At 38.0% G+C, this 23271-nt stretch overlaps 1 protein-coding gene across 5 annotated transcripts in view; it reads left to right on the top strand.

Moving 5' to 3' along the window:
- Positions 1–23271, top strand: part of SOHLH2 (spermatogenesis and oogenesis specific basic helix-loop-helix 2) — a 96286-nt gene that overhangs the window by 24325 nt on the left and 48690 nt on the right. For all 5 annotated transcript variants that reach the window (XR_009536803.1, XM_060129298.1, XM_060129297.1 and 2 more), the window contains 2 exons: positions 7823–7921; positions 8142–8195. Coding sequence is in view for 4 of the 5 variants with exons in the window: in XM_060129298.1 (XP_059985281.1) it covers positions 7823–7921; positions 8142–8195 (153 nt within the window). In the remaining variant the exon portion in view is untranslated. The remainder of the gene's footprint in view (positions 1–7822; positions 7922–8141; positions 8196–23271) is intronic.

Genomic DNA, 23271 nt, shown 5'->3' with positions numbered 1-23271 from the left:
GCCTCTTCATTAATCTCTAGTTAGGTAGTTAGGTTACAGAGCTAAGGGAGCACTGTGCTCTTTATCAGAGCTTGATGGCTCACACCGTGCAGCCCTGCAGAGGGTTCCCCAGCAATAAATTGAGTAATCTTTCAGTGCTTTACTGTCACTACTCACATTTGGCAGTGCATGTCTTGTTTCCTAGATTAGCTTGTTCAGGCCAAGTCAAGCTTAGTATCTCTGATACTGTGCCACAAACAGGAAAGAGGGTTGGCTCCTCTACTTCCCAACTTCCCTTTACTGCCCAGCACTGCTGCATCCTTAGCTGCTGGTCAGTCTTTCGAGTAGTGGTTCTTTAATTTTCAAACTCTATAAGAATCACATGGATAATTTATTGAAAGTATACATTCTGGGCATTACTCCCAGAGATCCTCATTTCGTAGGTCTAGGGTAAGCCCTGAACATTGGTCTTTTTAGCAGGCATTTCAATAGGTTCTATTACAGAGCACAATCTGGGAAAAAGAAACAAACCAATTTAAGGAATTTATATCCCTCAGAGAAAGATGTGCAAGACAGCATGTCTTGTGACAAGAGTTACTATAAAGTCTTTATCACCAACTTCCACCATTTCCCTGTGGTCAACTTTATGACAGCGGGAGTCTTGGTCCTTGACTCATCTGGAATCAAAATCAGTGACACCTTATCTCAGTCTGTTTGGGCTGTTAAAAAAAAAATACTACAGACTGGGTGGTTTATAAGCAACAGAAATTTATTTGTCACAGTTCTGGAGGCTGAGAAGTCCGGGATTAAGACACAAGCAGATTCAGTGCTTGGTAAGGGCTCGCTTTCTGGTTCATAGACAACGCCTTCTTGCTGTGTCTTCACATGGTGGAAAGGGTAAGGGAGCTCTGGGGGATCTATTTTATAAGAACATTAATCCTATTCATGAGAGCTTAAACCTCATAACCTAAGCATCTCCCATGATACCATCACATCAGGCGTTGGGATTTTAATATGTGAATTTGGGGGAGGGGCACAAACATTCAGACCATAGCACCCCTATTTGTCTCTGCTTCTAATTTTTCCATCAGTGTACTCTCCTTTGTTTTCCACTACATCCAGACAACTTGGACCCTTCAAGGAAACCTCTTACCAGCACACATGCTCTGTCAATCAGATGGTTAGAGCACAGGAGATCCCGCTCCTAAAGCCAACAAGACGGCCTGGTGGGGGGAGGCACAAGGGAGGGAAGACATTTAGTCTCACCTCAAATGTTCTCTGCAGGACTCTTGGTCAATTTGTAGAGAATCAATTGCTAGAAAGCCAATTTGCCGAAATTCAAATCCTTACTACGTCCTTATAAATATAATCTTAAGGTATTTAAAGAAAGGTTCAATTAGCTGAAAACTAAGTCTGTAGAATCAATATGAGGTATTATGTTATAGGCATCACCAGATTCGTGTTCTCCCCAAAGATCAGAATGGTTAATTTGGAGACAGGTGTAGCTTCAAATCAGAGAAAAGTTACAGATTTTATATATAAATCTAATAACAATGTTGTCCACCAGGGGGCGCTTGTCATTTAAGCATGCAGAACGCCGTGCTCATTCATTGTTGCAATTGCTTTCACTAAGAGGTACAGCATATCTAGGAGTTGTGATTAATTGTATTCTCAGGTTTTTCTCTTGTAAGCATTCAATAGAGTGATTTTTTAAGCTTGTAGTTTTTATGTGTTCCTCAGTATAGTAATTGCGATTGTTTTAAAAAAATAAGTGGCTAATAGAGCTTCTTTTCCACTTGGTATAGATGAAAGGGACTTTACAAAAATCTAAGTATATTTGATTTCAGGTATGTGAATAGTATCCTGAAATTTCTTATTCTTTCCCTGTTGTTTCAATCTCCTGTTGGAATGTGACTTTTTACAGGCAAATTAAGACATGAATATAGGTGAAGTATGATACTGTTTGGAATGCTAAGATCTGTTTAGTTTCAAAAACAAAACAGAACAGCTTTTCCGTGATAGTAAGAATTAATTTTGTGTGTGCGTGATTTGGGGTGGGCTGGGTAGTTTCTAGTGGTGTCTTCAATTTAGCTGTAGCTTTAGGATATCTTTTTAGGCAGTTTTCTAGTACATGATGACTGATTATATAATCAGATAAAACCAGCTCCTTGGGAAGACCAAGAACTTTAAGTTGTGGGTCTTCTAATGAACTGGAAGTGATGGGATGAAAGACTATGTGCCTATGATAAAATCGTTTTTAAATACTAGTTTATTTTGAAGTAAGTAAAATAAAGAATCAAACTCTAGAATGAACCTTAAGGTTATTATAGTATGGTTTTATAATTTTTAAAGGATTTCTGATGTGTATAATAATTTTATAATTGGAATCACAAATCTATTGCTTTTAATGGTCCAAGGTACTTAATGACTAATGTAGTTTTGCAAAATCCAAAATGTGTTCTATTTTCTCTCTAGGCAATTTTTAAAATTATTTACTTGCATAACACTTTACTTTTTAGAGCAGTTTTAGGTTCACAACAAAATTGGGAGGAAGGTATGGAGATTTCCCATATACCCTCTACCCCACACATGCATGGCTGTTCCCCTTATCAACATCATTCATCAAAATGAACCTAAATTGACCCATCATAATCACCCGAAGTCCATAGTTTACCCTAGGGTTTACTTTTGGTGTTGTACATTCTATGCGTTTGGACAAATGTATTAACAAATTTTAGAAGAGCCTCAGTTGGAGGCATAGTCATTGACTTAGAGTTGAGGAAGAAACAGCAAAGTGCCTGCCGAGAGGAATATCAGTGAAATTAGAGCAGTCACTCTTCAGACCCACTTAGTGCCTTAGAACTTGGCAGCACCAGGTGCTGAAGAAGGTGGAGGTGAGGATGGAGCTGGAAACTGAGAGATTAATTGAACATATATACGTACATGGAGCAGTTAGTTACTGGGACCCCTCTGCCACCCCATGTGCCAGGATACTCTCCTTCAGTCAGTTGTCTGTTTTCTGGAAAAAAATTAAGCTGCAGTAGCTTTGGACTTTGGGCCTTCAGGCACAGATGGGGGTGAGAGTGAGATACAGGTCTAAAATAATATAATTAAATGAAAATATGTGATCTGGATAATGGAACTCTCAGCTCTCTCCAACTTGCCCTACTCCCAGAAAACCAGCAGCTAGGATTAACCCTCAAAGAGTAGGAGATTGGAGGATTCTTCATTTGAAAAACTGAAATGCCCTTAAGAAAAGCAGTCAGTCTGTCCACTCAGAGAATGCACCTCACAGACTTCCCAGGACAGGAAGGTTAACTGACTGAGGACCCTTGGTGTTGGGCTCGAAATCCATCCCTGCTTTTCATCAAGACCTCACCTCCCATAGGCTGTTCCAGGCTCATGATCAGGTGCAGTGGGGATACAAAGGCAGACCTAGTCCTAGGAAATATGGGACCCCACTGTCAGTGACTTTGGCTTAAGGATTCCCTGCTGGCTTTGCCAGACTTTCCTTAGGCTGCATGCCAGCCTGGGATGCTTCCACTTCCAGGACCTTCTCTCCCTCTCCCCTTCACTGGGGATCAGACTTGCATTACAGTTGACTACTTTCCCAGCCCTCTCCTGTTCCTTCCCTGTTTCCTTTCACACAGACATTTCTAATAATAGAATCTTCTCACATTTAACCCCATCTTGTTATCTGCTTCTCAGAAGACCACATCTACAACTAGAGGTACTGGGAGTGACATGAGAAAACAGGAGGTTAGATGGGCTTTGGCACTGGCCCACTATGTAGCAGGCAGTAGGGGCTGTCCTGATTAGTAGATGTGGCACCAGTAGATCCTGGCTCAGTGCGGCTGTTGCGTTGCTAAAGATTTCACTGATGGTGACCTTGGAAAATGTTCTCATGTAGGGAAATACTGTGGAAGAAGCCATGATGCAGGCATTTGGAAAATATGGGATTATTGCCCAATTGTATTGTCATCCTTCATAAGGATAATGAGAGGCTGAGAATAGTTAGCAAGCACTTAATATCTAAGAGTGAACAGCAGAGAGCCTTTGTGGTAGCTTCTAAAGAGGCCATCTGTACCAGTAGTGAAAGGGCAGCCACAATAGAACAGCGAGGCTGAAGACCCGATTGTGAGGGTTGCAGAGCTCCAGAGGCATTTGAATACCCAGTCCAAGCAGGCCTGTTATGTGAAGGGCAGGGCCCTGATGGGGATAACCAGGGATCCTAAAACTGTGACAGGACAGCTGGATGGATGCTCGTGATGATGTCAGCTCTACAACTCCACCTGGACCCTCTGGATGGGCAGAGGTGGCCCACCTCTAGCTCTAGTAAGGGCTAGAGCACTCACTGTCCTGGAAGCTGCTCGACAGGCCTCTCTCCAGCAAGGCAAGCAGTTCCCCCCAGCCTCAGGAGCTGCCCCACCTCCAATCCTGGCTGCCAAACCAATTCATGATGGTGCTGTTCAACAGCTATAATTAAAAGAAATTAAGAATGGAGGAGTAGAGGCTGAGGACTGTTAACCCAATAGAAGACATAGTTGTTTGCTCATTTCCCAGACCTGAACCAATTTTCCGATCCAGAAATCATAGACCAAAGAAGTGGCTGGGTTCCTAAAAGGAAGGACCCCACAGCATCAGTCCAAGTACATATCATGACAATATCTCCAGTCTTCCCCTGAACAGACCTCTGACCACTTTTACAGGTGACTGCACACTGTGGGAAAGGAAATAACCAGACATTTCGAGGTCTGAGTTGACATTGATCCCCAGAATGGCAATCTGTGTTTGAAGTCCAAATCACACTGGACCCAATGTGCCCACGGACTCCCCTACTCCCACAGTGATAATTTTTCCAGTCCCTAAGTAATTGAAGTAGATATACTTGGCAGTTGAAGTTAACCCTCCATTGGGCCCTCATCTCTGAAATAAAAGCTATCATGGTGCAGAAAACCTAATGGAAATGTGAGAAATTGTGCCTTCCCCACCCAGGGCCAAAATTGTAAAACAAGAACAATTTGTTATCCCAAGGAAGAGGGCCTAACATAGCTCTGTTTAATTTGCCAGTCTGACCCCTGTATAAACTAGGTGTATCTTGGAGAGAGACTGTAGGCTACTGCAGACTTAACCAATTGGTAGCACCAACTGTTTTGCCAGATGTGGTATCACTGCTAGAGCAGACTAACAAGTCTTCAACATAAGGTATGCAGCCACTGATTTGGAGAATGACTCTTTCCATTCCAATTAGAAAAGAGGTTCAAGAAGTTTGTGACTTCTGGTTTCAGCTCCAATATGTATAGTGCTTGGGAGTCATCAATCATGTCATAACAGAAAAAGGTGGATAACCTGAAAATCAATGACTCTTCTTGACTCCTTAGAAATCTGAATTTGCAGGAAAAATTCCCCCCCCAAAATCTGTATGAATAGACAAATCCAGACAGTTACCGAGATCTGCTTAACCTGGAACAGAAGCTGCCGCAAACACAAACTGATAGGAACACTTATATGGTAAATGTGATGAATTACTGGAGGAAGAACAGGCAAATCCATTATTAAAGTTGGAGACGTAACACCTCCTGTCAGCAACTGATAAATCAAGAAGGCAGAAAAATCAATGAAGATATAGCTGAGCTGAACATCACTATCAATCAACTCAGTCTATTGACAGTTATAGAATATTCCATCCAACAACAGCAGGATACAGATTCTTCTCCAGCTTACGTGTAACATTCACCAATGTAAACCACGTTGGTCGTTTAATAGGCACCCTATTAGACTCTGAGCTTCGTGCGGATAGGGCCTAGGTTTGTAATTCTCACTGTGGTATCCCTACCACAATGCCTGACACACAGGAGGTGCTTGATGAAAATCTTTTAATAAATAAATGAATTGTAAAATTAGGAGACAAGACAAGGAATCCAGTCTGCATGGGAATAGCAGCAAGATATATTCTAACACAGAGAAAGCAGATTAAAAATGCTTAAACCTCAAGGGTTAAAACTGCAAATCCACACCAACAAGTAACAGAAATCATCCTTTTGTCATAGAAACTGCCACTCGATTAATATTCCTAAACCTCTGCTTTCATCATGTCACTTCTTTAATAACTTTCAATAGCTCCCAGTGTGTAGACTCCCGAAACTGGCATACACCAAGCCTTTGCTAACCAAGGCCTTCCCTAGTGATCTTACCTTGCCTCTTATTTATTGCTCAAATACTTTGCTTCAGCTCTTGAATTTATGTCTTTCCTATCTACATTTCTTGTATGAGCTTCTAGAGTTTTGGACCATATCTCCTTCAGTTTTGGACCATATCTCATTAATATAAAAATAATTTTATTCCAGTTGTTTATTTGTAAATTAATTCCTTTTAGAATTTGGAGTGCATTTTCCCATTGACTCAATATTAAAAATGATTAGATCCTATTGTACATCTCTAAAAATGTATTTAACAAATGATGTAAGTGAAGCATATTACTATGGAAGGCTAAGCTTGGAATCCTTGGAGAAAGGGTCTATGCAGCAAAATTTTGAACTATATCCATCACTCCCTGATTGTCCCTTCAAAAACTGTCATCCTTGAGCATCGGTTTATTTCATAAGGGTTTGATTTTTATAGCGAACTCAGTCGGCTTATCCTCTTGTATTTACAGGGCTTTCATTGATTTTCTTCTGGAGCAAGTTTGTATTTGGGGGAGGGGGATTGAAAACCATTCAGGACGCCAGTGCATAATTTTTGAAGACAAATAATGCCTGCCTTAGAAACATCACTGATCATGTTTTAACAGGGATGCACATATGCATAGTGGAGAATTGTCACTTCCAAAGGATTTTTGTTTTATCACTGCTGTTATTTTTAGAGACTAGAAATTGTCCTGTTTCAGCTGACCTAATTATTCCTATTAATACAATTTTTACACTTCTAATAGTTATTAACAAGTATCTAAGAGAGAATAAGCAAATTTTTTTCAAGAATGAGCTGTGTTTCAGGAGAAGGGGATGCGTTCTAAAATAGCTTGCAGTTTGCTCTGTGGAGATTTAAATCGGCAGCTTCCATTTTTATTTGAATGTGTCTTTTAAATAAATTCGGTGACCTAGATCATGACCAGCAGGAGTTGTGTAGAATTTGACTTGGCGATTTTAAAATCTAATATGTAAGAATATGGGAAATAATTGGAGTTACTGGAAAAGATCAGTTATTAGTTTAGGATCTAAAATTTTAAACCAAATCAGTGTAGTGCATTATTGCTCTGGCACTTGGCTGACCTTCTTCTCTACTCGGCTTCAGCTATTTGTGATGAGGGGTATTTGTGATGGATTGATGTCTTAGATTCCAGAACTGTCCTACTGTACAATATTTTCACAATTCCCCTCATTATCAACCTTATCGCCTGTTCTAACACTCTGCTTTTGTTACCCTGGTAACAATCTTATGAATACACATACAATAATTGTTAGTGTGTGTTGTCTTCGGAGTCAGATTACCTGGATTCTAATTCCAGCTCTACCATTTATTAGCTCTGTGCCTTTGGGCAAGTTATTTAACCTCTAGCAGTTTTCTCAACAATAAAATGGAAATAAATATATTAGCCATCTCCATGGCTATAATAAGAATTAAGTGAAATAATCTATGGAAAGCACTTAGCACATGGCATATTGCTAGGGTTCAATGAATATTGTAATTATTACTATTACTATTACTGAAAAGGTACATATTAAAGACTTCTGAAATCACAGACTGATACAGAGGAGAGGGAATTTGTCAATGAAGAAATTGGTGGTCATATTTATTGTTATTTAGAATGTGAGCACATGTAAAAATTTACTGTTTATACTTTCAGGAAGCCTTAAATACATTGCTTAAACAACTAGAGAAAGAAAAAAGGAGTCTTGAAAATCAAGTAAAAGACTCTGCACTGAGACTGGAACAAGAGTCAAAGGTTTGTTTTTATTCTATACTAAGACGTCCCTTTGGAACTGCCATGATTTTTAGTATGTTATCTACAAACCTACTATATAATTCTCACAATATACTTACAAAACTATTTTGTACATTACTTTAAAAAAGCATAGCGACATAAACTTAACTTAGCAGTAGTTTCGCTAGTATTATAAATCTTCTCTGATGCTGGATTCTTTACTTCTGTATCTTTCACCTAGGGTTACCACAAGACCAGCCGTGAGCACTGTACATACCTTGCCGAAAGGTCTCAGGTAACTTTTGTTTTTTTTACTTCCAAGTTCTAAGAATTTCCTCTTACTGTAAATTATGTTATTCACTTTTCTAGGTTTTTGATTGGTTTGGCTTGGTAGGGAAACAGCTGTTGGAATTATGGGAAACAAAGGTACCAAGTTTCTGTATATGGAGGGTGAAAAGGAAAACATATAACTTTAATAAAAAGGTAAAAATGAGATATGTTTCCCATATTAAGAGTGTATTTTGCATATTTGCTTCCTTAGTTGTTCTTTTAGTTTGATTTGTAATTGCTAGAATTCAAACAAATAAGTGGTTATCCCTCTGCTGTCATGAAACTTAAGGCATTTTACCTCATAGTTATGCATGGTGAAGTCTAAGATAGACCCAGCATTGCTATTGCTAGAAAGTGTATACTTATAAATGACAGGACAGGAAAGTGATCAGTGAATTATGAAAGACAATGCACATATTTTCCAGTTTTTCATTTGGTTTTTCATTTTATTTATGATGTTGGTATATAGAGTTTATTTTGATGTTGTCAGACCTATCTTTTATTTATGGCTTCTTATGTCATAGTTTAAAAGACTGTCTTCACCTCAGGGTTTCATAACATTCATCACGTCTCTTTAGTACTTACATGGCTTAATATTTGACATTTAAATATCTAATGTTTATTAACTTTATTTTGGTATATGTTTTAAGTTTAGGATATAAATTCAATTTTCAGTGTGCATTATCCAAATGGAAGTGTCCAAAGAGCAATTGGATATATGAATCTCAGAAAGAAAAAAAAAGATCAGGATTGAAGATATGGATTTAGAACTTATTAGCACAGAGATGGTAAATGACACCATGTGAATGAATGAAATGCATCAGGGAGAATACACAGGGTGAAAAGAAGAGATAGTCTAAGATATAGCTCTGAAGAGTTTCAACAGCGATAGTCAAGGGAAGAAGAGCCAGAAAGAGGGCTGGAGTCGTCAGGACATAGCTACGTGAGGCGAGGAGGTAGAGGACCTTGAGGGCTGGTTTTGCCATAAAGGTAATCGGCTAATCACTGATCTGGAGTCTCCAGAGGTTCAATGAAAGGACTGAGAGGAAGGGAGTTAGCACTGGGGATTGGAGCCAACAAGGGGATGCATAGAACAACTTGAGAATGAGAGTCAGGGCAATAGGGGATAAAGGGAGGCTTGGACTTCTAGTGCCAATGAAGGTAAGCAGGAAATTGAGACAAAATAGCATCGCTCACAGTAGTCTCTTATCCAGAAAATGGACAATCACTTCAAACTTTATGGTTCTGGGTGCTTGGCTGGAAGCCCTGCAGCACTGGCACCCACATTCCTTTCCTCAGACCATGTTCTCTACTTGGAGTACATTGTTTCTCTTACACTCCAGTTCTGCCTCCTTCAAGATGTAGCAAAATGCCACCTCCCTTAAGAGGCCGTGATGAGATGAAAGACCACAGACTCTGGAGTCACTGCAAATTTGGATTTGAATACCACATTTGTGCCTAACTGTGGTTCAATCTTTTGGGGCCTCAATTTCTTTCTTCCTCTGTAGAAGGGAAGCAGTGGTACTGTAGTTATCTTGCAGGGGATTTGTGAGGGTTTAGAGATATAATGTAAGTAAAATGCTGAGTGAAATGCTTGGCACATAATTGGTTCTAAATTCCAGTAAATGGTAAATATTATTTTCCTGTGTTTCTTTCCCGATCTCCCTAGCCCCTCTCTCTGCGACAGGGACTTGCCTTAGCCGTCCTCCTTTAGCTTTGTTTATCTGAAAAAATCATTTGGGTGGAATAGTTCCTAGTTTGATTATACAGGATCACTGAACATACAATCAAAGCCTATTTTAACAGCTTCCCAGGAAGATGTTAATCCTGTTTCCCTGTGTAAATGTTAATAAGGATTTTCACTCTAGAGTGAATTGTTAATCTTTATAGTCAAAATGGTTCTGACCATGTGGATACTATGGTGACTGGAAAGGTCAATGAATGATTTGCAGTTCTTCCCATGCTGAATACATAAATAATTGATTCTTTAGTAGATAACTAGAGCTTTTTGCTGAGTCTGCTGTTTATATTTCTGCTGGCTTCACTGTTTTGACTGAAATTGAGTTTCCACATATCAGGATTCTTCTAAGTTACACCGTGTATAAGACATTGCTTTTTAAGAATATACAAGCAATATAGCCAATATTTTATAATAACTATAAATGGAGTATAACCTTTAAAAATTGTCAATCTCTATATTATATGCCTATAACTTACAGAATATTGTACATCAATTATATTTCAGTTTTTAAAAATGAAAGATTAAAAAAAGGATATACAGGCATACCTCAGAGATATTGCAGGTTTGATTCCAGACCACCACTATAAAACAAATATTACAGTAAAGCAAGTCACGGGAATTTTTTGGTTTCCAGTGCATATTACATTTATGTTTACACTATACTGTAGTGCAAGAGGATTATGTCTAAAAAACAATATCCGTACCTTAATTTTAAAATACTTTATTGCTAAAAAAATGCTAACCGTCACTGAGCCTCCAGCAGGTCAGAATCGTTTTGCTGGTGGAGGGTCTGCTTTCGACGTTGATGGCTGCTGACCGATCAGGGTGGTGGGTGCTGAAGGTGGGGCGGCTGTGACAGTTTCTTGAAATACGACCACAGTGAAGTTTGCCACAGGGATTGACGCTGCCTTTCACGAATGATTTCTCTGTGGAATGCAATGGTGTTTGAAAGCATTTTACCCACAGTAAAACCTCTTTCAAAATTGGACTCAATCCTCTCAGTCCCTGACACTGTTATCAACTAAATCTATGTACTATTCTAAATCCTTTGTTGTCATTTCAGCAGTCTTCACCAGGAGTAGATGCTATCTCAAGAAACCACTTCTCTTTGCTCAACTACATGAAGCAACTCCTTATCTGTGAAAGTTTTATCATGAGATTGTAATTACAATTGCAATTGCAAGATTGCAATTCAGTCACATGTTCAGTCTCCACTTCTAATTCTAGTTCTCTCATTACTTCCATCAGATGGAAGTTACTTCCTTTACTGAAGTCTTGAACCTGTCAAAGTCATGCACGAGGATTGGAATTAGCTTCTTCCAAACTCCTCTTAATGTTGATATTTTGACCTCTTCCCATGAATCATGAATGTTCTTAATGGCATCTAAATGGTGAATCCTTTCCGGAAGGTTTTCCATTTACTTTGCCGAAATCCATGAAAGGAATCACTATGGCAGCCCATAGCCTTACGAAATGCATTTCTTAAGTAGTAAGAGTTGAAAGTCAAAATAACTCCTTGCTCCATAGGCTGCAGAATGGGGGTTGTGTTAGTAGACACGAAAACCAATTGTTGTCTATCTCCATTGGAGCTCTGAGGTGACCAGGTGCATTGTCAATGAGCAGTAATATTTTGAAAGGAATCTTTTCTCAGATTATATAATAATAATAATGAAAAAGTTTGAAACATTTTTCAAGAATTACCAAAATGTGACACAGAGACATGAAGTGAGCAAGTGCTATTGGAAAAATGGTGCAGATAGACTTGCTCAGTGTTGGGTTGCCACAAAACCTCGAATTTGTAGAAAAATTTCTACAGATTTATTTGCAAAGTGCAATAAAGCAAGGTGCAGTAAAGCAAGGTATGCCTGTACAGTGCACTGTATACTTCAGAGTCAGGCAGAAAGACTGACTAGAGCTTGTTGAAACACACAATAAACTTAACTTCTATTCCCACAAACAGAGAATTCTAGCAATGCATCTGAGAGTTGTTGAATATAATGCTTTCGTTTCCAGATAAGGCACCTGAGGCAGCTCTGTTTGATTGTAAGGCAATTCTAATTTTTAGGCTTGTTAAAGCATCAACTCCTTATTTTTCTTCCTTGAAACTTCTGTTCCTTCTTCTTTTTCTTTGAGACTTCCTTAAAACCCATTGCTTTTAGTTCCATCCTCTGAAGAGGAAGTCTACACTCTTTCTATACGACAGCTTTTCAAAGGTTTGAAAACAGCTCTCCGTCTTCTCATAGCGTTTTTTACCACCTAAGCTAAAATATTAAGTTACATTAGCCATTCCTCATGACATAGGTTCTAGACTATCCAGCTGTTTCGTTGCCTTTTTCGACAACTCTATCTTGTTATTGTTCATTTGAAAATAGAGCTCCCAGGTTTAAATGTAGACTTGAGATATAATCTCAACAGCATAGCTGTTAGTCTTGTCCTCACCATACTCATTTTTCTTCTCTGCTCTCTGAGCAATCATTCTGAAATACAGGTGAAGAACACTTCAGTGTATAAAATTTCAGTGACTTTGCATTGTCCAAAGGATCTCACCAAAGCTGCTCAGTGTGTTTTACAAGGTCCTGTCTGACACGCAGTGCCTGCCTCTCCAGCTATGTTCTTACTTACGCCCTGTACTGCAGCCAGACCAATGATATATGTGATTCCTGTGTCTATCATCTGCTTTATACCTTGACGCCTGTGCTGCTCCCTCTGTCTGGAATGTCCTTTCCCTAGTTCTTAATTGGCTACTATTCCATGTGGATCCCCCTAAAGCCAGAATTAGTTGCATCTGTTGTATGCTTACAAAGCACCTATGCAAACCTCTGCTAAGGCAGCTAATTGTACAATCTATTTATTTTGCTGTTTCCCCAATAGATTGTAAGAACCGCAATTTGTCCTTGTACCCCAGTGCCTAATGTAGTGGTGGCACATAGAAGATGCTCAATAACATCTGCTGAGTGAATAAATGAATGAATTCCATCTTCTGGTCCAAAGTTGTCACTTTTAGAAAATTAGTTAATATTTTTGCTTCACAAAGCAAAGAGTTCCTCAGGTATGAAATCCAACTGCCTTCCCTTTTGCCTTCAAATGTATGCACATCTTTATCAATCTTTCCCGTTCCTCCTTCTGCCTTAAAGTAAAAGGATCCCATACTTCTTCCAAAGTCTATCTGCTGCCTCTAGGACTCATTTCCTAATTATTTTCTCATATTTCCAATCTCTCTTCCACTGACTGTGGTGTGTCCTTTGTCTGCAGCATGCTCATCTCTTCCACCAAAATACAGCAAAAACAAACTTCTATTTTGCCCTATCCTCATAAAACTACTACCTTAGCTTTCTTTTTCTCAGCTAAACTTCATGAAAGAGTGGATACACTCACTGCCTTTGCTATTCACTCCTCGACCTCTTTCAGCTGCCTTCTGCCCCCACCACTGAGTTCTGACACAGTTTATCTCTTAATAGCCAAATACAATACAATGACTCCTTATCAAGCCTCCTGGTAGCAGACATGTCTGAGGCATTTCATACTGCTAACTGTGCTCACTTTTTAAAACTATCACCCACCCCCCTTGACTTCCATGCCAGTATATTTTCCTGGGTTTTCCTGTTGTTTAAATGGTGGCCCTATCTTTAGTGATTCTCCTATCCCTTAAAAGTTTCTTTTCCAAGTGTATATCACCGACTCTCTTACCTCTCTGTGTGCTCTTAACAAACGATCTCATTTACTCATGGCTTCAGTTACCATCTCTAAGGTCATCAGCCTCAATTTTTCCTGAATTGCAGATTATATTTACACCACCCACAAGGTGTGTCCACTTTTGTATCCTGGAGGAATTTAAAAATAGACAATAAATGAAAATCTGATCTTGTCTTTCCATTTCAAGATACCTACAGCTCCTATTGTCTTATCAACCCTAACGGCAGAGTACATATATTATTTATATTTAGTGTCTGTAAAAACTTTTAATGGTCTTTACCAAATGGATGATATGATTTTCATAATTTACTCTATATTTATTTAAAAAATTGCATGGACTATGGGGTTCAGATAGAGGGGTTTCCAGAATCTTTAGAAGCCTGATAATACTGGAGAAGCCCAGAATTTCCCATTATTCTTCAGCTTCTCTTAGTCATGCTACAAAAGGACCTGGCTAGGAAAGAGTTAATTGGGAATTGACCATTCCTCTTATCTCTGAAAGCAATCATGAAATAAGAGGATAAATGCTCAACTATTTGTATTTCAGTTCTCTGGCTCCTACCAAGTTTTAAAAGGCAACAGATGAGACGCAAGAGGGAGGAGATATGGGGATAGATGTATATGTATAGCTGATTCACTTTGTTATACAGCAGAAACTAACACACCATTGTAAAGCAATTATACTCCAATAAAGATGTTAAAAAAAAACAATAAGGCGTCCCTGGGGTATTGATAATGTACTACTTCTTAATCTGGATGCTACTTGCATGGAAGTGTTGAGTTTATGAAAATTTAACAAGCTATACATTTATTATATGTGTACTTTTGTGTTTGTAGACTATACTTCAATTAAATTCTTTTTAATCCCTTTAAAAATAAATAAATAAAAGGCAACAGATGGATCAACTGCCTAGAATGAAAGAGAATCTAGTGAAAACTTAAGTCTAACTATATATTTCCTTTCTAATTAATTATATTCACGTGTGAATGGTACTCACAAAACAGGTGTCCATTGTATGTTGAACGTCCAGATTTTATAGCAACAATGTAAAATAGCAGATGATAAGAGAACTTAAAGAAGTTTGTTCTCTCCATTCACTATTTATATATATTTTGTAAGTTCCAGGAATGCTTTTCGTCCTCAAACATGATAAGATCTTGGTTTCCAAGCTAGAATAATACTGTTCCCAAGTAGAGCATACAACTACACCATTAACAACGATATAAATCCAATTAAATTATCAGCCTTAACCTTTGTAGTGAGGAAATATGGACACTGAAATAAATGTAGATGCCAGTACAGTTTAAACTGTGTTTCCCTATGTGAACAAAAACAATTAAGAATGAATAAAGAACAGAGGAATATTTTATGAGTTTAGGAGGTTATATCTACACATGGATTTTCCTGGTCCTGTACTAAGTACAGAAGAATTACTCAGGCAATCCTTGTCTTTTATAACCTTACCTCACATAGGGAAGATTTTCATATATAACTTAACAATATAAAAATTGTAAATGAAGATATAAATTAGCTATAGATCAGAATCCTTTTCAAATACAGGCATTCTAGATGCATGCAATATAGCAAGTTTCTTTGGTGAAAATTCATGGGAAAGCAACATTTTGTTTGATATTTGGCTAGATTGATAAGTATTCTTCCTTGAGTAGTCATAAATACTTTAAATTATAATTCATTATCTTTGTACATTTTCATCAGTGGAAATACAGTGTAGTTAAAACATTAAAGTAAATTCTGGAAAAGGACTTCCCTCTGGAAACTACTATACTTCTGTGTTGGGAGGGCCCCAAGACCACTCCCGTGCATGATTCGCTAGAACAACTCACAGGACTCAGCATCTATGTGCCCATGCAGCCAAGATTTATTACTGCAAAAGGGTACAAAGCAAAATCATCAAAGGAAAAGGGTGTATGAGGTGAAGTTTGGAGGAAACCAGGCACAAGTGTCTAAAAGTCCCCCAGTGGAATCATATAGGAAAAGACTTAGTTCCTCCAGCAATGAGTTGTGACAACATATAAAGTTTTGTATTCCAGGGACCCTCATTAGATACTTAGTGCCCATGCATTTGCTGGCCATTTGTATATTATCTTTGGAGAAATATCTGTTCAAGTCCTTTGCGCATTTTTCAATTACTGATAAGTTGTTTGTCTTAATTTTGTTGTGTTGTAAGAGTCCTTTATATATTCTGGTTACTAGACTTTATCAGATATATGATTTGCAAATAATTTCTCCAACTTTGGGGTTTTTTTTTCTTTCTTGATGATGTTCTTTGAAGACTGAAAGTTTTGATGATGATGAAGTCCAATTGATATTGGCTTCCTAGGATCACTTTAGTGGTTGCTTGTGCTTTAGGTATCATATCTAAGAAATCATTGCCTAATTCAAGAACATAAGGATTTATACAGGTTTCCTTCCAAGAGTTTGATAATTTTAGCTCCTTTTTGATCCACTTTGAGTTAATTTTTATATATGGTGTGAAATAAGGGTCCAATTTCAGTCTTTTGCATGTGTCTATTCAGTTGTCCTAACACCATTTGCTGAAAAGACTATTCTTCCTCAGTTGAATTGCCTTGGCACCCTTTTAAAAAATTAACCATAAACATATGTTTATTTCTAGACTCTCAGTTCTATTCCATTGATCTATAAGTCTGTCCTTATGCCAGTACCATGCTGTCTTGATGACTCTAGCTTTTCAGAAAGTTTTGAAATCAGTGAGTCTGAGTCCTTCAAATTTATTCTTCTTTTTCAAGATTGTTTTGGTTGTTCGGAGTCCCTTTATTTTCCATATGAATTTTAGGATTAGTTTGTCAATTTCTTCACAGCAATACCACAGAGCTGAGGAAAGCAGGGTAGGGCAAGTTAAAATATTACAATGCTCAGTGTTCTTGCAGAGTTTCAGTTTTGTGTGTGTGTGTGTGTGTGTGTGTGTGTGTGTGTGTGTGTGTGTGTGTGTATTAAGTTCTCCAGGATTGCTGCAAGCCTTTGGTTAATTTTTAGACTTCTGAAAAAGTTGCTTCTGACCATTTTTGCCGATTTTCTCATTGCTTTTATGGAGGAAATAAATTTTGGAGGTCTCTATTCCCTCATTTTGCTGACATCACTCGCTGAGAAAAATATTTTTTAAAGCACCTTGCAGGGAATTGAAGCTGGCTCTTACTCCATCAAGTGAGCATACAGGGAAGTTGGCTTTATAAAGATATATAAGTCAGTAAGGGAAAGGTGATCCCATGGAAATCTAAGAACAGGAATTCCAATATAACTGGGCCCACAGATATTAGAATTAGAATTCAGGGAAGCTTTAAAGACCTTAGCAGATGTTCATGGATCATCACCTTAGTGATTTGCCATATAGAATGGAAATTAAAGGCACAGACTTTGAACTCTGACTTCCTGAATTCAAATTACAGATCTACTTACTAACTATATAACTTTGTTTCTTTCTTCTATCTAACAGGGCTAATGATAGTGTCTACACCATAGGGATTTTGTGAAGTTGATACGAGTAAATAAATAAATAAAATTTAGAACAGTCCCTGACACAGATTATCTGCTATAAAAATGGTGTTATTACTATTTGTAGTATAATAGACCCCTGGTTTATTCTCCACTTCATTTTTCTTCTCATTACCAACTGCTATCTTCACTTTCTATATCACTTTTATATCATAGACCTTGGTATATATCAGAGTTTCAATTTTATTGTAATTTTAGGTCACATATCTTTGGTTTACTCATGGATCCTTATTTCCACCTTGTCCCTGCTCTACTTCATGGCCTCTCTCTATGTATTTTCCTAGCTTTAATTTACGTTTCCAGAGGCAAGTATCATCCCTCTTGGGGATCTCATCCCTCTTTGGACAAAGCTCTCCACATTAGGCCGCCTCATGGGCTGCTTCCAAGCCTTTGGATTATCTGCTCTTGAGCTAGTTGCCTCTCTAGCTTGACAAGATGATATGGTGTAACATATTGCTGTTTAGGATTATACAGTAAGCAGAAAATCTGCATAGGGAAATTTCTTTATGAAGGACTGTGAGCTGGGTCAGCTAGGTGAAACATACAGTCCTCCCCACGTGCCATACAATGTCGTTTTGTTGTACACAACGACGAATGAAAAGTCACGATTAACACTTATTTTATTTCAGGGGAAGATGTAATTCAGTTAATCAGAAGACAATGAATACCATGAGAGGACCAGTAAAAAAGATTTCAAGATCAAACCATCTTCCAAAACTCAATCTGTGATTCCAGACTGTGTGGTTTACTATTTCTTCCCTTTTTTCATCTGTAATCTTCAACTTCTGAAGTTAGTGTTCCACACACTTTTCAGGGATTGGAATAGATAAGAAAGAGCTATCGAACTTCTCTTTAGCTCTTCTTCCAGAAGTTTGTTCCTTTGCCTGTATGAAAGTAATTTTCTCAAGTGACCCTATACCATCTAATAGCATTCTTATGATTTTAAAAATATCCTAGAAAGCGTTAAGGTTGACATCATTACACTTGCTTTTAATAATATGCCCATGATCTGCTCTGATAGTAACATTGTTATTTTATTTGGATTCTAGTTGGCTGTTAGCTAAAAATGTGCGTGCATCAAAACTTTTTGCTATTTTACGCTATATCATGTTCAGCTCTTTAAAACTCAAGGTTTAAACAAAGCTGCAAATCAGATGCATTTTAAACTTTGATTTGAACTATCATGGTATTGTGGAAACAGGAATCAGCTTGGGTATAGTTCCCACCCTGCTGTGAACTTAGGACATTTGGGGCAAGTTCTTTCACCTCATCTTCATTTCCCACATCTGTAAAATGACTGAGGCAAACTATACAATTGCTAAGGTTTCCTACTATTCTGGAAAATTAATACTTACTCAACTGCAAGGTCCTGCCACTTAGCACATGGTAATTTAAGTCATTTTATGATGTTTATTAATTTATAGTTATGGCCTAGTGATGTTTATTAATTTATAGCGATGGCCCTTTGGACCAAACTTTATGTTTATTAATTTATAGTGATGGCCAAACTTTGCCAAGTTTGACCAAACTTTGCCAAGTGTTCATGATACTCAAGTATAGAGTGGAAATAGAATGAGGGTACAAGAAGTGTTCTTTTTTTTTTTTTTTGCGCTACGCAGGCCTCTCACTGTTGTGGCCTCTCCCGTTGCAGAGCACAGGCTCCGGACGCTCAGGCTCAGTGGCCATGGCTCACGGGCCCAGCCACTCCTCGACATGTGGGATCTTCCCGGACCGGGGCACGAACCCGTGTCCCCTGCATCGGCAGGCGGACTCTCAACCACTGCGCGACCAGGGAAGCCCAAGAAGTGTTCTTTTAAGGTATTAAAAATTTTATTCAATTCTCCTATTTGGTTTAGATTGTTTTGTTACTGTCACCTAGGTCTGGAAGGTACATATGATTTTTTCCCCTAACTTAATAAGTGAAATTATTGGACTTTTAACTTTACAGAAATCACTCAGAGGTAAGTACAGTTTCTGGCACCAAAAACCTAAATTCTATTCAGTATCACCAGTAATGGATGCCAAATGTATTTCTATAACTACTTATAGATACTCACTTTTTTTCTTTAAGGAAGAATGCATGAATTTCATATAGACAAATAATTCTTTTATGTGACTTTAAAAAGTAATGCAGAGAAATATAAAGTAACTTTCTATTTTTTTTTTAATATTTACTTATTTATTTAGTTTGGCTGCGCCAGGTCTTAGTTGCAGCACGCAGGACCTTCGTTGCGGTGTGCGGGATATTTAGTTGCAGCATGTGGACTTCCTGGTTGCAGCATGCATGCGGGATCTAGTTCCCCAACCAGGGATCGAACCCAGGCCCCCTGCATTGGGGGCGTGGAGTCTTACCTACTGCACCACCAGGGAAGCCCCTCTCCCCCATTCTTTTTTTTTTTTTTTTGCGGTACGCGGGCCTCTGACTGTTGTGGCCTCTCCCGTTGCGGAGCACAGGCTTTGGACACGCAGGCTCAGCGGCCGTGGCTCACGGGCCCAGCCACTCCGCGGCATGTGGGATCTTCTCAGACCAGGGCACGAACCCGTGTCCCCTGCATCGGCAGGCGGACTCGCAACCACTGTGCCACCAGGGAAGCTCCCTCTCCCCCATTCTTAAGCTAACTATAGATATCAGGTACCATGACTCATTTTATTAAATAATTACTAGATACTACATATGTATTTGTTTACTTTTTTATACCCTATTTTCTCTCTAAAAAGGATTGTGTTACCTTTTACTAAACATAGAGATATAAAAACAAGACTCATAAGATAAAAGATTAAAATAAAAGTTAAAGTTTTGCAAGATTCCCAACTAAGAAAAAGTTCTATCTTTAAGCTTTCTAGTAATCAGCACAAAGAAAGAGTGAGTTACACAGCTCTCATTTTTTTGTATAAGGAAATATACAAGTGGAGAAAAAGCTGTACCTAATACTAAGCTCTGAAGGTAATTTGTCATGTAAAGCTTTATGAGGACTTGCAATTATTTATTGAAATAATCAGTGCAAAAATGATAGTTTAGGGTCTCTGTTTTGTTTAATACTGAAATATATATTAATATCAGTATTTGAAGAGTTCAGAATTCATAAAGCAAAAATCAGCAAACAATATTTAATATATTAAAACAATTTTAATGTCTAAATTATTACAAAATATTAAAAAGTACCATTTATAAAACAGATGTTGTGATAATAAAAAAGACAGATATTAATGAATACTAATGATGATGTGGAGAAATTGGAACCCTCTTACACTGCTGGTGGGGCTGTAAAATAGCACCATCACTCTGAAAACAGTCTGTTGGTTCCTCAAAAGGTTAAACATAGAGTTACCATGTGACCCAGCAATTCCACTCCTCTGTGTACAGCCCTAAGAAATGAAAACCTATGTGCACATAAAAATGTGTGCACAAATGTCTAGAGCAACATTATTCATAATAGCTAAAAAGTGGAAACAACCCAAATGGCCATCAACTGATGAATGGGTAAACAAATTGTGGTATATCCAAACAGTGGAATATTATTCAGCAGTAAAAAGGAATGAAGGACTGACATATGCTACAACATGGATGGACCTTGAAAACATTATCCTGAGTGAAAGAAGCCAGTCACAAGAGATCACATATTGTATGATTCCATTTATATGAAATGTCGAGAATAGACAAATCCATATGGACAGAAAATAGGTTAATAGTAGTAGCTGAAGGCTGGCAGGGCTGGGGGAAGGGTGGGTGATGGAGAATGACTGCTAATGTGTATAGGGTTTCTTGGGGGGGGTGATGAAAATGTTCTAAAATTAATCATGGTGATAGTTGTACAACTTCATGAATGAACCAAAAAGCATGGAAAGCACCTTACATGGGTTAATTGCATGTTATATGATTTATACCTCAATAAAGCTGTTATAAAAAATGTTAAACATATGTTAACCTTTTAATATAAACTGGAAGATAATTTTTTTTTTTTTTTTTTTGTGGTACGTGGGCCTCTCACTGCTGTGGCCTCTCCCATCGTGGAGCACAGGCTCCGGACGTGCAGGCCCAGCAGCCATGGCCCATGGGCCCAGCCGCTCTGCGGCACGTGGGATCCTCCTGGACCGGGGCACAAACCCACGTCCCCTGCATCGGCAGGCAGACTCCCAACCACTGCGCCGCCAGGGAAGCCCGCAGATAAATTTTAATGGAATATTATTTGATCTTAGAAAATATGATCTTAAACATCAAAATGCATTGTCGTTAGTGCCATTGTTGAGTCAAGAGTATATTATTAGCATAATTTTCCACCTAAGAAGCTGTTTCAGATACTACGCTAGTCAAAAGAACAATGAAGCTTATATGCTACTTCCCAGTATTTCCTTGACTTCTTTTGAATAATCCCATTTCTTGTTTAATAACCTTGTAGAGATATTTATAAAGCACCTTTTGACTTTTGACTAGGATTAGGTTTTTTTTCTAATTTATAGAGAGCTATATAGTTTTTGTTTCAAAAAATTTTTCTAGTTTTCATCATCTTCATTAGTTTTATCATGTATAGCTGGAGATTACAGTGCAGAGTTACTTATATCAATTTTAGTACTTTGAAAGTCATATTCTACTGGACCAGAAACTTTATTTTGGACTAAGAATTATTTCTTGCAATAATTGGTTTCTTTTTGCTGTGTGCCCAAGTGGGAGCCTGTCTAGACCACATATTATATGTGATTTTTTTAAGTAAATTGAGTAATTGAATTATAGTTATTTCAAGATGTAAATAATTTAGATTTTTTATTTTTTTAATACCAGAAAAACAGAATTATGACAACAGTGATGCTAGGATTTTTGGCATTTAAAGAGAGGTAAGTATACCAGAATACTAAAAACTGCTATTAAATCACTAAATGTGATTGAGGTATGAAAGTATCTTTAAAATAATAAAGCACTATTTAAATGCAAGATCATATCTTTTTTTTTTTTTTTTTTTCCGGTACGCGGGCCTCTCACTGTTGTGGCCTCTCCCGTTGCAGAGCACAGGCTCCGGACACGCAGGCTCAGCAGCCATGGCTCACGGGCCCAGCCACTGCACCACATGTGGGATCCTCCTGGACCGGGGCACGAACCCGTGTCCCCTGCATCGGCAGGCGGACTCTCAACCACTGCGCCACCAGGGAAGCCCAAGATCATATGATTTTGACAGTAGGGCACTATTTTCAAAACAAGTTAACATCAGATTAATCTGACCTATGAATTAGAAAAATCTTGAATTTTTAGAGCATCCTTTTAACTTTATAAAGCAATTTCATATTTCTATCTCAGTTACAGAGAGAGTATTATCATCAGAGAACTACCCAACAGTGAGATTATCATCATTGGAACTGTTCAAGCAGTGGCTAGGTGTCCCTTTGTCAGGGATGTTATAGAAAGGACTCCTGCAGTGGGTGGAAGTTGGATTCAATGACTGCCAATATCCCTTCTGATGCTAAGATACTGTGATTCCCTGCCCATTTATCCAATAGGGAAACTAGAGCCAAAAATAACTCCCTAAAATATATGTTGGTTGCATCATATAGGCTGTGTATGTATAGGCTGTAAATATGAACTTTCAAAACTGGGCTGCTTTACCACTAGCCAAAACTAACAAAATCAGGTGTAATAGTATCAATGTCCATTTGTTAAATGTAAACTGAAATTAGATACCATTTTTCACCTATAAAATAAACAGTGGTTTTCAAAAAGATAATTTTCAGTGCTAATAGATCTGAAGTTAAGAAGTTCTAATATACTGCAGGTGGGAGTACTAATTCATATAATTCTTTTGGAAGACAATTTTATTATATTCTTGAATAGCCTTAATGTTAATATGTTGACTTAATATTTGTACTTCTAGTAATCTATTCTAATGAAAAATCCTGCATATAGAAAACATACAAGGACAATCACTTTATCAGTATTATTTATAATACCCAAAAATGGATACTCTCTCGATGCACAATTATAGGGAGATGCTTAAGCAGACTGTGATTCATCCACATGGTTAAATATTATGCAGCAGTTAGCATTTGCTATCTTATACTAAAATTCTTTCTTCTCATGTATTTCTTGTG

The sequence above is a fragment of the Lagenorhynchus albirostris genome, chromosome 18, assembly GCF_949774975.1.
Source record: "Lagenorhynchus albirostris chromosome 18, mLagAlb1.1, whole genome shotgun sequence".
NCBI lineage: Eukaryota > Metazoa > Chordata > Mammalia > Artiodactyla > Delphinidae > Lagenorhynchus > Lagenorhynchus albirostris.
This window is presented reverse-complemented; position numbering and strand designations above follow the sequence as displayed.